The sequence below is a fragment of the Uloborus diversus genome, chromosome 5, assembly GCF_026930045.1.
Source record: "Uloborus diversus isolate 005 chromosome 5, Udiv.v.3.1, whole genome shotgun sequence".
NCBI classification, from domain to species: domain Eukaryota; kingdom Metazoa; phylum Arthropoda; class Arachnida; order Araneae; family Uloboridae; genus Uloborus; species Uloborus diversus.
In genome coordinates, this window is record NC_072735.1 from 55,044,423 (window position 1) to 55,058,780 (window position 14,358).

The 14,358-nt window shown below is 32.8% G+C and overlaps 1 protein-coding gene across 1 annotated transcript in view; it reads right to left on the minus strand.

Moving 5' to 3' along the window:
• Nucleotides 1-14,358, minus strand: part of LOC129222931 (putative transcription factor p65 homolog) — a 46,166-nt gene that overhangs the window by 16,966 nt on the left and 14,842 nt on the right. The window contains exon 6 of the mRNA XM_054857492.1: nucleotides 5,644-5,742. Coding sequence (XP_054713467.1) covers nucleotides 5,644-5,742 — 99 coding nt within the window. The remainder of the gene's footprint in view (nucleotides 1-5,643; nucleotides 5,743-14,358) is intronic.

The window sequence follows — 14,358 nt, forward strand, 5'->3', positions numbered from 1 at the left end:
TCAGTGAATTCATGTTCAAGTGCTTATGTTGCTTATGTTAGTTCTGTTATGATTTTAATTTATGTTCGTTCATTTAGTTCATAATTTTTCTTCAATAAAATGTTTTAAGTTAATTGGTTTCATGTATCTGTTATAACCGCGTGGCAGAAGAGAGTTTGAAGTTGTTTCGCGACAGAAGCAGAGTAGTAAATGCAAGTAGAAAAAAAAACATTTGGCTATTTCTTATCTGTCGGTCAGGCGCTTGTATTTATGACTTATGGCACCCGCACGGCTTTGCCCGCAGTAGAAAATTAAAAGGTGTTTTGGTTCCCCTGTATATTTACAAATAATGCATGATGAATTTCTCGCCAATTGGCTTTCCCACGTTACGGTTCCCCGTTATGATAGCTTGGTAATTTACTCGTCCATCTTATGATAATTTTGCTCGGGAAAATGTTCTTAAAATTGGAATAGAAAAAGAAGAAAATCGAATTTTCAAAAATTGCTTCGAGGTGCACATGCCTATGCTACAAACTAATTTTGTGCCACATTTTATGAAAATCGGCGTAACGATCTAGGCGACGACAGATCCTGACAGACAGAGATATATCCAGACAGAGAGACTTTCAGCTTTATTATTAGTAAAGAAGATAAAGATAAAGAAAGATAAAGAAGACAAAAAAAAGTGAAAATGGAAAGAAAAAAATTTGGGGAATTTTATAAGAAAATTTGGCTATTTGGGGGAAAAAAATTTCAGGAGACAAAAATATTAAAGGAAGTCGATTCATTTTATGAAAATATTAGTGGAAAAATAATTTTTGAATTTGGGGAATTTCGATAGAAAACATCGCTTTTTGGGGAAAAGTAGGAAGGGAATTGGGGAAATCTGGATTTGACCATCTGGCAACACTGACGTTATATGACTTTTGATAAAGATTTGAAAGAATATGATCCATAGCGCCGGTTACGCCATTGGAAAAATTAGAGGAGAAGGGACAATTAGAAAAGGTTTTGATCTCATTTGTAGGGAGGGGGGGGGTGCTGCATCACTCTTGGGGGATAGGCCTAATTGATACTTTTTACGTAGAAGCTATAGTGCTGACCATTGAGACTTGACCCCCCTTACAAAAATCTCTGGATCCGCCATTGGTCCCCACTCGACCATCTCCGAATTGGATGAAATTTTATAGAAGCGTAGAGATGCCTTTGAAACTAGCCTCTGCAAATTTTCAGCTTCCGAGATCCAAATCCTGAGGATCTAGAATCTCCCAAAAAATGACCCAAAATGGCGGATGAGCTTTTTGTGACAAATTGCCATCTTTAGCCAAAGTTTGCAGAAAACCTTATCACCCTGGAACCCTGAAATTTTTGAAGCTAAAAGTACAATTGGCTGTTAATACACTCATTTATTTTTCTGATTTTGAGCTCATTATATTTTTTATAGCACGTGTGTAAACTCGTGAAAAAGCGCGGTGGGGAATTTTTTTTCCTGGATTTTAGGTTGTCATAAAATCTGAACAAAAATAATTCAAACGTTTGCACTTCGTGATTATATTGTGTGAACACTTGTTTTTAATGGGTTTCAGTTGCAGAGCTTCAATATCTATTTTCGAAAAGATATTGTCATCCAAAGTGGCTATCAAAACCGTTCAAGTGAAAATACGCTTATTTTCAAAGCGGTGTAGCTCAAGTTTGTCACCTTGCATCTTCTTTTCGTTTATACCATTAGAAAGAACACATTTTTCCCTATCAAAATAAGTTTTTTCTTCGATGGTGTTTTTTCGAATAAGGAAAAAAAAGAGCTTGAAATTCTGTCCGTCGTAACGATTTGCCACGTTTAAGGTCAAGTTGTGGAAAATTTGATCACACTGGAAGTCTGAAATTTCAGGAACTTAAAGTACTTTTGGTTGTTACTACGTTCTAGTATTTTTGTGAGTTTGAGTTCATTAACTTTTGTGTAGTACGCATGCAAAGTCTTGACAAAACGCAGTGGGGAAACTTTTTCCTGGATTTTAGAATGTCATAAATTAAGAACAAAAATAATTCAAAAGCTCGTACTTGGTAATTCTATCGTCAATATAATGGTTTTGTTGGGTAAAAGTTGCAGAGCGTAAATATTGATTTTCTAAGATATTGCCATCCAAAATTTCTATCAAAATCGTTCACATGAAAAAAGTCAATTTTCTATGCGCTGTAGCTCAAGTTTGTAACCTTGCATCTTCTTTTCCTTTATATCATTAGAAAGAACATATTTTTTCCAATAAAAATTAATTTTTTTTTCGATGGTGTTATTTCAGATAAGTGTGAAAAAATGAACTTGAAATACCATTTGTCGTTTACGGGAAAATCTCGTTCTAAATTGAATAAAGAATGGTGATTACTATCGAAACCGGTGTATAAGTGATTATGCAACTGTTGGACCCGCGAAGGGATTTTTTTTTTCCTGGTTGTCATAAAATCTGAACAAAAATAATTCAAAAACTCGTACTGCGTGATTCTATTGTAAAAGTGCTTGTTTTTAATGGGTTACAGTTACAGAGCTTAAATATCTATTTTCTAGAAGATATTGTGATTCAAAGTGGCTATCAAAACCCTTCAAGTAAAAAATAGCCTATTTTCAAAGCGCTATAGCTCAAGTTTGTCATCTTGCATCTTCTTTTCGTTTATACCATTAGAAAGAACACATTTTTTCCTTTCAAATTAAGTTTTACTTTGATGGTGTTCTTTCGAATAAGGATAAAAAAACGAGCTTGAAATTATATCTGTCGTAACGAATTGCCATGTTCAATCTCAGATTATGGGACATTTTATAATACTGGAAGCCTGAAATTTTAGGAGCTTTAAGTACTTTTGGTTGTCAACACGTTCTAGTATTTTTGTGAATTTGAGTTCATTAACTTTCGTGTAGCACGTATGCAAAGTCTGGACAAAACGCAGCAGAGAAACGTTTTCCTGGATTTTAAAATGCCATAAATTCTAAACAAAAATGATTCAAATGCTCGAACTTTGTAATTCTATTGTCAATAAGCATGTTTTTAATGGGTTATAGTTGCAGAGTTTAAAAACATTGATTTTCTAAGAGACATTGGCATCCAAAGTGGCTATCAAAATAGTTCACATAAAGAATCGCCTGTTTTTAATGCCCTGTAGCTCAAGTTTGTCACCTTGCATCTTCTTTTCGTTGGTACTATAAGATAGAACATATTTTTTCCAATAAAAATATTTTTTTTTTCGATGGTGTTCTTTCAGATAAGTGGGAAAAAATGAGCCTGAAATACTATTTGTCGTTAGCGAGAAAATCTCGTTCTACAATAAATAAAGAATGGTGAATGCCGTGAGACAACGGCATTCATTCGAGTTCACCATTATAGGGATTTTGCAACTGTTATAAGTCAGAAATAATTTTTCATTGATCATTTAAAAAGATACTTTGCAAATGAAATATGATAAAAAAAAAAAAGAAAATTATCTTGTTCTGTCTATTGTATCAGCTTCCTGAACAAAATATTTTTCTGATTCTAACATATTTAATTTACAAAAGAAGTTTTTAAATGATTAATAAAAAAGTATTTCTAATATATAACAGTTGTAAAATCCCTATAAATCGGTTGTCACAGCATTCACCATTCTATATTTATTGTAGAACGAGATTTTCTTGCTGACGACAAATAGCATTTCAGGCTCATTTTTTCCCGTTTATCTGAAAGAACACCATCGAAAAGAAAAATTATTTTTATAGGAAAAAATATGTTCTATCTCATGGTGCCAACGAAAGGAAGATGCAAGGTGACAAACTTGTGCTATAGGGCATTAAAAACAGACTATTCTTCATGTGAACTATTTTGATAGCCACTTTGGATGCCAATGTCTCTTAGAAAATCAATATTACGTTCTGCATCTATAACCCATTAAAAACATGCATATTGACAATAGAATTACAAAGTTCGAGCATTTGAATCATTTTTGTTTAGAATTGATGACATTCTAAAATCCAGGAACAAGTTTCTCTTCTGCGTTTTGTCAAGACTTTGCATACGTGCTTTACAAAAGTTAATGAACTCAAATTCCCAAAAGTACTAGAACGTGTTGACAACCAAGAGTACTTAAATCTCCTAAAATTTCAGGCTTCCAGTGTTATAAAATGTCACGTAATCTGAGACGTAACAAGGCAATTCGTTGCGACGGATAAAAATTCAAGCTTGTTTTTTTATCCTTATTCGAAAGAACACCATCGGAAAAAAAAACTTATTTTGAAAGGAAAAAATGTGTTCTTTCTAATGATATAAACGAAAAGAAGATGCGAGGTGACAAACTTGAGCTATAGCGCTTTGAAAATGGGCTATTTTTCACTTGAACGGTTTTGATAGCCACTTTGAATCACAATATCTAGAAAATAGATATTTAAGCTCTGTAATTGTAACCTATTAAAAACAAGCACTTTTACAATGGAATCACGCAGTACGAGCGTTTGAATTATTTTTGTTCAGATTTTATGACAACCTAAAATTCAGGAAAAGAATTTCCCATCGCGCTTTTTTGTAAGTTCACGCGCATGCTACACAAAATCTAACGAGCTCAAATTCACAAAAGTACTTGAATATACTAACGGTCAAACATACTTTAAGCGCCTAAAATTTCAGGCTTCCAGTGTAATAAAACTTCCTGTAAACTTGCTGTAAACTTGGCGATTTGGCACCAAAAGCTAATCCGCCATCTTGAATCACATTTTTCGGAGATCCTAGATCTTCAGGATTTGCATAGATTAGTTTCAAAGGCATCTCTACTCCTCTATAAAATTTCATCCAAATCGGAGAAGGTCGTGTGGGGACCATTAGGTCACTTGACATGGAATGACTCAAAAAGGCATTGATCATTTAATATCTGTTTAAAGGTCCCCCCCCCTCCTTCCCATGAGGGGGAGGTGGGTGAAAAGCCGGAGTCGGAGTCGGACGTTTCAAAATCCCGGAGTTGGGGTCGAAGTCGGCCATTTTTCTTCCGACTCCGCAGCCCTGAGTAAAACTTTAGTTTTCATTGTAGGAATTCACTTTTTGGTACTTATATTTTGTACGAACTAATTAATTTAGAGCTTCAAGCTAGGAGTCTGGAGTGGGACATCACCCCCTTTCTTACTCCACTGATAAAATGAATTAAAAACGTTTTTTCAACCCCATCTAATAATATCAAAAATTCAAAAATAATTAATAATTGGATTTTATTGTTTTAATATATCAATCAACACGCAACCCCAAAAAAAAAGCGAAACTGAAGAAACATGAAAAACTCAAATGGCATCAGTGTTCATTATTAATTACTATTAATTAAGCTAATTACAATAATAATAACTAAAATTTCTATCATTTGTAGTACTGCATACAATATTACATTGTAGGAAGAGCGATTTCAACAACTCAAGAAATAGCTTCCAAACACTAACTTGGTTCACTTGACCTATGTGTTGGGTTATTCTATCTATTATGCACTGATGTTTGTTGGGGCTTGTTTCGATAGCCCCAAAGCAGCTGTTTTCTGAATTTCAAACTCTTTTTTATTGCTTTTATTTCACTTATAATTTAGTACAAAGTTTCAACTGTTTTTTCAAACGTCTAGCAATTTTAAGATATACTACTAACCATAGACAAACCATAATAATAAATTTACTGTTACCTTCATTAACACGGGGGCAAAGGATGATAAAGTCTTCTGACCCCTCTACCGGAGCATTGTCACTGCTAAGGTATGCAATTTTAAGATCAGACACCACATCTGAAAAAAAAAGAAGAAAAAAGAAAAAAAAAAGAGAGATAATTCTTGCTAACATGATTTCGACAAAACCCATTGAAGATTATTAAGAGCCATTGTCTGTAAGGATCAGGCAGATTGTGATTGTTGACATTTTTAATTTTCTTTATTTTTGCATATGTTGTTCCTTATCATGAATGTAATGTAAATTCAAAATATGAGCTTTGTATGACTTACCGTTTTTGGGAAATTAAATTTTTAAATTAAGTGGGCGTGGCACATTTTTGCGTGTTTTTCAAATTTGCAGATTTTAAAGTTCTTGTTGCTTAAAGCGCTCTTATAATGACATTGAATTTTTAAATTCCATACTATTATGTGGCCATGTTAGATACTATTACAGCTGTCAAATCGGTGTCACTACGTTTAAGTCCGTTTAAAAATGACCGAAAATGAAATTTTTTATTATATTCAAGGCCAATTTTCTCAAAGCTCTTTCATGATGACACCAACGTTTTTACATCAATTTCTAGCTACACTTACATACATCAAAAATATGTAATAAAATTGGTGTCACTATAAGAGCGCCAAAAGATATTGGAACTATTATTTGATAAATTTCAGAAAAACGCAAATGTTTAAAATAAAACTACCACTCTCGCCCTCATAGCAGAGATCTGAAACTAATTAAGTTTGATAACCAACTTGTTTGTCTATCATTTCAACCAAAAAAATCGGTGTCACTCTTGTTACTTTCAGAAATATAATCATTCGAAATTAGTATGTTATGGCGTTATTTAAAGAAGGACTTTTAAAATTCGAATGGCTTTTTGCACCGTTTGTTTTAAACTTTATTATAAAATTACAGTAGTGACACCTAAAATAATGTGTTGCTAATACTTTTTTTAAAAAAGCTTTTTAAAAAGCACATTAGAAACACAGTAAATCTATATAGGTACAGATGGACGTATTGTGTGACGTGCATTAAAAGCTAAAATAGTCATAGTAATATTCATATTTTTTCAATCATACTAATTTTTATCTGTCATTTATATTAAAAATGCAACTATTTATTTTTACCTAAACTAAATAAACATAATGTATTGCATAGTTATGAACATAATGCGTTACATAGCGAATATTCAAAATCTGAAACAAAATTTGAGGATGACGTAGACAAAGAAGACATAAAAAATCAAATTAACAAGCTTCAGAAAGACGGTCATTTCTTATTGAAATCTGGCAATTTTGTAGCACTAAAGCTTAGGAAAACGTGGCATCCCGGAGAAAAAGTAGAAGTTGACCATTTGCTAATCTAACTACAACTAGCCCCCTCATAGCAGAGATCTGAAACTAATTAAGTTTGATGACCAACATGTTTGTCTAACATTTGGCCTAATAAAATTGGTGTCACTCCTAATACTTTTGGAAATATAATCATTCGAAGTTAGTATGTTGTGGCGTTTTTTTTTCATCTATTTTTTTTAAATTTATTTTATTTGTTTATTTCATTTATTTATTTTTATTTCAATCTTTTCACATCCAGATAGTTTTTGTTTTGTTACAAAGAAGTGTAACTTTTATTATAAACAGCTATGGGCAGTAAGAGCGTCTTTATCTTGAACAGACCATGATCGTTTTGATATAGGTACAGGTTCATTGTGCATAATATAGCTAGATTATCATACCAATACTTGCCTTATTTTCCAGAAAAACAAATTTATTTATTCCAACCCTTCTTGTCATGCTTTTGACCTTTACGTATTTTACCTTACGTATTTTACCTTACTTATGGTCAACTTCTACTATTTCTCCGGGATACCATGTTTTCCCATCCTTTAGTGCTACAAAATTACCAGATTTTAATATGAGAGGACCGTCTTTCTGAAACAGGTTGATTTGATGCTTTCCATTTTCTTTGTTTTAAGCTACGTCATCCTCAAATTATGTTTCAGATTCTGAATGCTCGCTAATACATTATGTTCATAACTATATAAGACTTTATGTTTATTTAATTTAGGTAAAAAGGAATAGTTGCATTCTTAATTTCTTAATATAAATAGCAGACAAAAAATTAGTATAGTTGTAAAAATATGAATATTGGCATGACTATATTAGCCTATAATGCCCATTACACAATACGTCCATCTGTACCTATATCGATTTACTGTGTTTCTATTGATTTTATAAAGTTTTTTATAAAAAAATTAGAAACGCATTATAATATTAAGCGTCACTACTGTAATTTTATAATAAAGTTTAAAACAAACGGTGCAAAAAGCCATTCGAATTTGAAAAGTCTTTCTTTAAATAACGCCATATCATACTAAATTCGAACGATTATATTTCCGAAAGTAATAGGAGTGACACTGATTTTTTTAATTGAAATGTTAGACAAACATGTTGGTTATCAAACTTAATTAGTTTCAGATCTCTGCTATGAGGGCGAGAGTGGTAGTTAGATTTTAAACATTTGCGTTTTTGTGAAATTTATCAAATAAAAGTTCCAGTATCTTCTGGCGCTCTTATAATGACACCAATTTTATTACATATTTTTGATGTATGCAATTGTAGCTAGGAATTGATGTTAAATTGTTGGTGTCATCATGAAGGCGCTTTGAGAAAATTGGCCTTGAATATAGTAAAAAATTTCATTTTCGGTCATTTTTAAACGGACTTTGGGCGTCGCCCTCGTAGTGACGCCGATTTGACAGCTGTAATAGTATCTAACATGACCACATAAAATTATGGAATTTAAAAATCCATGTCATTATAAGGGAGCTTGAAGCAACAAGAACTTTAAAATCTGCAAATTTGAAAAACACGGGAAAATGTGCCACGCCCCCTAAATTTAAAAATTTAATTTTCCAAAAATGGTAAGTTGAACAAAGCTCATATTTTGGATTTACATTACATTCATGATAAGGAACAACATATGGGAAAATGAGGAAAATTAAAAATGTATACAATCACAAATGCCCTAAACTGCCTGATTCTTACAGACAATGGCTATTAACAAACAAAGCATAATTTTGAAATTACACAAAAGAGAATGAAAGTTTTATATTATTGCACATTATCAAGATGTATTTTGACCAGAGTTTCAGTTTAGTAAAAAGATAGTGCAGATATTATTGATCACACGAAAGCACAATTTATTCACGTACCTCAGTTAAAAAAAAAAAAAAAAAAAAGGAATAATAGTTGTGTGGTTCCGGTAAGATAAGATTTCTGATTGAAAGAGTTCTGCTTGGGAAAATAAGTATTATTATTTTTGTGCCATCTTTTCATTTCGAAATACCCGTGACATCTATAGAGAAATAAAACCATGACCTTTTGACTTTTGGATCTCGGCCCCTTTGTGTGTTGGGATTTCAGGCTGAGTGAGTGAATTTGAAGCAATTGAATTGACATATGTGACGATAGTATTTATCATCCTCATAGCAAAACCGAAACGTATACTTTGACGACAGTTTTTGTTTCTCTTTCAAATTTTGTAAAAGATAAAAATTATGTTGTAGCTTAAATAAGCGTTTAAATTCTTTCATATGAATACTTATCAAATAATAAATGACAAAAGGAGAAAAAAAAAAGCACCATCCACGGTGTACCGTTTCCTTGACAAAAATATATACTATTAAAACCTGTGCGCGTCTGTCTGTGTGTTTGTAACATGGAGGTAGGAGTTTTCCTACATCCTTGGTTTGTAACCGTATCTCCGGAGTATCAATGTCTATCAGGTCAATACTGATGCCGTTGGATACAGGGCAAGAAGATATAGCTATTCCATCTTGTTTCAGCCTTCTAAACCTTACGTAGTCAGATATAAAAATTGATAAAACAGTTTATTGGACATCCAGGGGGAAAAACGATAAAATCATCATTTATTTTGCAGTAATGCTTTGCCATCAATCTTTGAGTTGAACCGCACCATTGCTGCTGTCACTCATCTGGTGTGCTGATTCTACATTAGCTACCAGTTTGTTTGGCTCTCTTGGCTCCGTTAAGAGGTTTTTCGCCTCCAGCTCAGTTACTTCCTATTCCGTGCTGATGAGTGCTAAAAAGCACGAAACTGCAGTCCTCGGATGGAATGACTGAGCTGGTGGTGTAATTTATGTAAAATCATCAATTTTCACGAGCAGCAGGCGGCATTGCACCACCGTAGGAGAGGATTCCCCAAGTATACTATTATGATCTACAAGTGTATTTGCATATGTCTCGTTTACGTTATATATTACGTTAAGCATCCCTTGCTTAAGTGAAATGATATGTCTTATCTCAGTGAAAATATTGGAGAGTGCTAATTATACAAATAAATCATTTTATGGTTGATTACAGATTGGTAGTGTTGGAAAAAATATTCAACATTCTATCAGTTAAATATTTAATTGCGAACCAATTAAAAAAAAGTCAGTTATGGGTAGCTAAACAGTTTATTTGGTATAATTTTTCTAGAAAAAATGTTAGGTAACTTGCATTTACAACAATAAAAAGCATTTAAACTTTCAAATCGTGCAGGGAATAAGTTAAAATCTAAAAGTTTTCTTTTGTTTAAATTCTTTGAAAATTCCCGGGAATTTTCAAAATTTCTTTCGCGAAAATCCCAATTTATTCCCGGGAATAAATCCAGCTTTTTTTTTCTCTCCTTGCAACTCTAATTCTCAGTACACTGTGGGATTAAGGAAACGAGCTCGCTGATGCTCTAGCGAAGAAGGAGTCTGCTGTTATTTAAATATCAAATGAACTAGTCTCGTTTAATACAATATATCAGGAAGAAATCAAGAGGTGTTTTTTGGCAAGAATTTAAATGTAGGAGCAATTACAAAGTTTGATTTGTAAATCGTGATTATTTTGTCCCAATAGCACCAGAGCAGAGTCAGTAGCCATGCTTCGATTTTTAATTAGCCATGACTGTTTGTCAAAGCATCTTCACCGTTTGAGGATTGTCGAGAGCCCCAATTGTCCTCTTTGTAACTCAAATCAAGAAATGGATATTCGCCACCTGCACACTTGCACTCAGCTTTCCGGACGGAGATTATGCGATCGTTAGTGGGAGGCAAGAGAGCGTATTGGCAGCTAATATTTCACTGTATTGTTCCTGTATTGCTCTTGTTCTGTGCATTGTGTTTGCTTTTGCTATTTTGTTCTTTGTCACTTTTTCTTGCTGCCAGCCAATGGAAATAAAATAAAACTTCTACGGAATACTCGAGATATCTCCATCCATGCAAGCATAACTTTTGGTGAATTCGCCAGAAATTGGTGAGAGACCGCCAAGCTGCCATTCGCAACTCCAACAAACCATAGGAGGCACTGCAGTCACTGTCTAATGGCGGATGAAAAGGGTAAAACAAACGCACGCTGTGGCGTAGAAAATACTAGTAAGTCTAGTAATTTTTGTTTGTATGCATAATTTTTTTGTTTTATTCTTTTTACATTGATTTTTGAAGTCTTGTGGATATTCTGGCTCACGTAGAAAGAAATGAGAATTTAAGAAAAATTACTAGACGTTAGAAATTAATGCAAATTTTGTAGTTCGTAGTTGTAAGCAGCCCTTTCCTCTACATTTTCATTGTAGCCATAAGAACACTATAAATATTTCATGAAACAAAATCTTTGTTTACCAGTGTTATCAAAAGAGGAAGATGATACTTCTTTATCTTGTTTTGTTAGCGCTAATTGTTTTACATTTGTAGCTGAGTTATTTCTCAAATTGCCGAATTGGTTAATTTTAATTTTTTCTGTTTCGTATGTTTCTAATTTCTGAATTATGATTTAATTCTGTCATGCATCATCAATAAAATTCCCACGAATACATGGTGGTAGTTTTCTTTTTAATTGATCTTCCATTCTTTATTTAAACTTATCAAATTCTGTAATCTTTCTACAATTTTAATACACACATGATAAAAATAAAAATGGTTTATAATTGACATGCAAAATCTCGCCAAGGGTTCTTAGCTCTCACAACCCTAAACAAATTTTTGGTGAAATTCTTCAGCTGATAATGTAAGCAATAAAGTAAAGTTGGCGCGCTACTTTGATGATGAAAATTCTCAGCGTTAAACATTTTTCATTTCGTTCTACGATAAATACAAGAAAATATTTTGCATACTGTCCATTCCAACTAAATGCTGCAGGTTAGTTAAATTAATTAACTTTAAACTAGGTTGAGATGAAAGCCCTAATTCTTCTGCTAATGTTATCAAATCCTTCTCTCGAGCATAAAATTTAAAAAAAAAAAACCCTTAATCTTACAAATTCACGCAAAACAATGAAAAGAATTTACCTGGTATAACGTTATCTTCTTTTAAAAAAAAGCATCGAACAGACGAGCATATTCGTTGTAAAATTCATGCAAATGCGAACTTTGTTAATCCAGAGTTTTCTTGTGTTTACGCTTTCGCCAGTTACAACTATCAACTCACTTTTTAGAAGGAAATAATGAACCACCAGCAGTTTGAACTGGAATAATTATTTGTCTTTGCCCTCAATCTCTCCTGCTAATGACCCTAGCGTTAAATTTTTAAATCAAAAACATCGGAGCAACATATGTTCTCATTGAGATTAACAGATTTTTTATGATACTAGTCGACCCGTGCGGAACTCCGCACTGTGCTTCAAATCGTTTCATAAGGCATTTCGCTCTTTAAGAATTTCAAAGAAAGAACATTATGAAGAAGAACCGAAAAAAAAGTCAGCGCAGAAGAGAAGGCATGTAATTTAAAGACATCAGTAACAAAACCTCGTTAAATACAACGCTGTGATCATTTGATCATAGCTCCCCTTTTAATCGTACATATTTTCAATGCAAACATAAATGTCATTAAAAGTGTGGCTGAGTGGTGACTCGTGAAAAAGCAATAATTGTGCATGTGAAAAAACAGGTTGTGGCAAATACAGTCCTGCACATGTCAGCATCTGACGGGAAAAAAAGAAACATTAAAGAGATATTTATTGGCACGTATTCGAATTGGCGCCATTCTGACTAACAGCCCGACACCCCAAGAAACCTAGCAATTGCGCCTTCCTTTTCGAAAGCTATTCATTGAAGGAATGCGTAGTAAAAAACAGCAAAAAAGCTTTTTGCCAAAAAAAAAAAAATAATAATAAGATCATGCATCTGTGTTTTGTCATTAACCAGCATGATACGATTTAAAATTATTCGCAAAGCATGGAATTTGATTAAAGAATGACGAAGATCTCACGTAGCGATTGAAACAAACATTCTAGAGAAGTAATAAATTTGATTGAAAATAAGTGTTTTTATCTTTGAATATTGAACTATTTCACATAGAAGGTTGCTTTAACCGTTATGGCTTAAATGCCCTCACATGTTTCTCTTTTAATCGAACACTTAAAATTCAAAACCAAAACCAGTTGAACTGAGTCCGTTCTTAAGTGTAATTTTTCGAACGTAGACAACATGTATTTTTTTTTCAGCAGAAAGCAGAGGAGTAGAAAATAATTTCTTGCTAATGAAGTTGATAATACTTTTAATGCTTTATATCGTATTCGCGCGAATAAAAAATTAAAGGTTTACTGAGTGAAACTCGTAATTTTAATCGGGCGTAGTATTTTTTCATTTGTACAAAAGGTCGAACACTGCTATTAGAAACATCTACATTTTAGCATACAATAAAAATGTTTTTCTGCACAAAAAGGATTTCTTTAGGTAAATCTAATACTTTTTTATGCTTACATTATGTTGAGTGGTCTGGATGTAGTCAAAGAACACAGTTCGATTAACAATCAACTTATCCGAATGATAACTGTAGCCTGCATAAAGGAGTCGAAACACCAAGTAGCATTCCCACTGCATTCATTTTATTAGGTGTGTATGTTATGAGCACATGTAATGCGTAAGACTAATATAAATTTGATATTATGTCGGACAGCCCAAGCTTGCCCGAAGTTCAGATAGTTTATAGCCGAACGCTCTACCGAAAAAAACTTATCAATTAAACCGAACAACTAAGTCCAGTGCTGTTAAGCTTTATTAAAATATGAACACACACAAAGGCTATTTTTTTTTTGCCGAAAGCGACGTAAAAAATGGAAAACTGCATTAGAACTTTGCTTTAAGAAATGCATAAGAACTACAGGCAACATCAAGGTTTTGAAACAGCAAGAGGCGATTTCGAAAACTTGAATTTTCGACCGTAAGTCTTTTTTTCGTCATTGGACAGCCTGATAAGTTTTAAAATGAAAGGGGATTAATATATAAGATAAGATATTGAAGAAAAATGTTTTTATTTTTGAAAATTTTTACAATTTGTTATCGCAGGCTGCTTAAACCGTTATAACTTAGAGGGCAGCACGTGTTCATCATTTAACAGCACGGTTAAAATACAAAATAAATTGAACTATGCTTTCGAATGTAGTAAAAATGTGATAAGCTATTTGTTTTTTTAGCAAAAAGAAGAAAAAATATATATTTTACCCTTCAAATTGAGGTAGTATTTTATTTATTTGTACAAAGAGTCAAAAACTCATTAGAAGAATATATATTTCAATATACGATTTATTATTTTTTTTCTGAACAAAAAACAATGCTATTGTAGTCTGAAATCTTAAACCTGTTACTTATATTTTCGCTTACATTATGCTTTAATTTTCCTTCCAGAGCCAAAGCTTCAAAAAAAA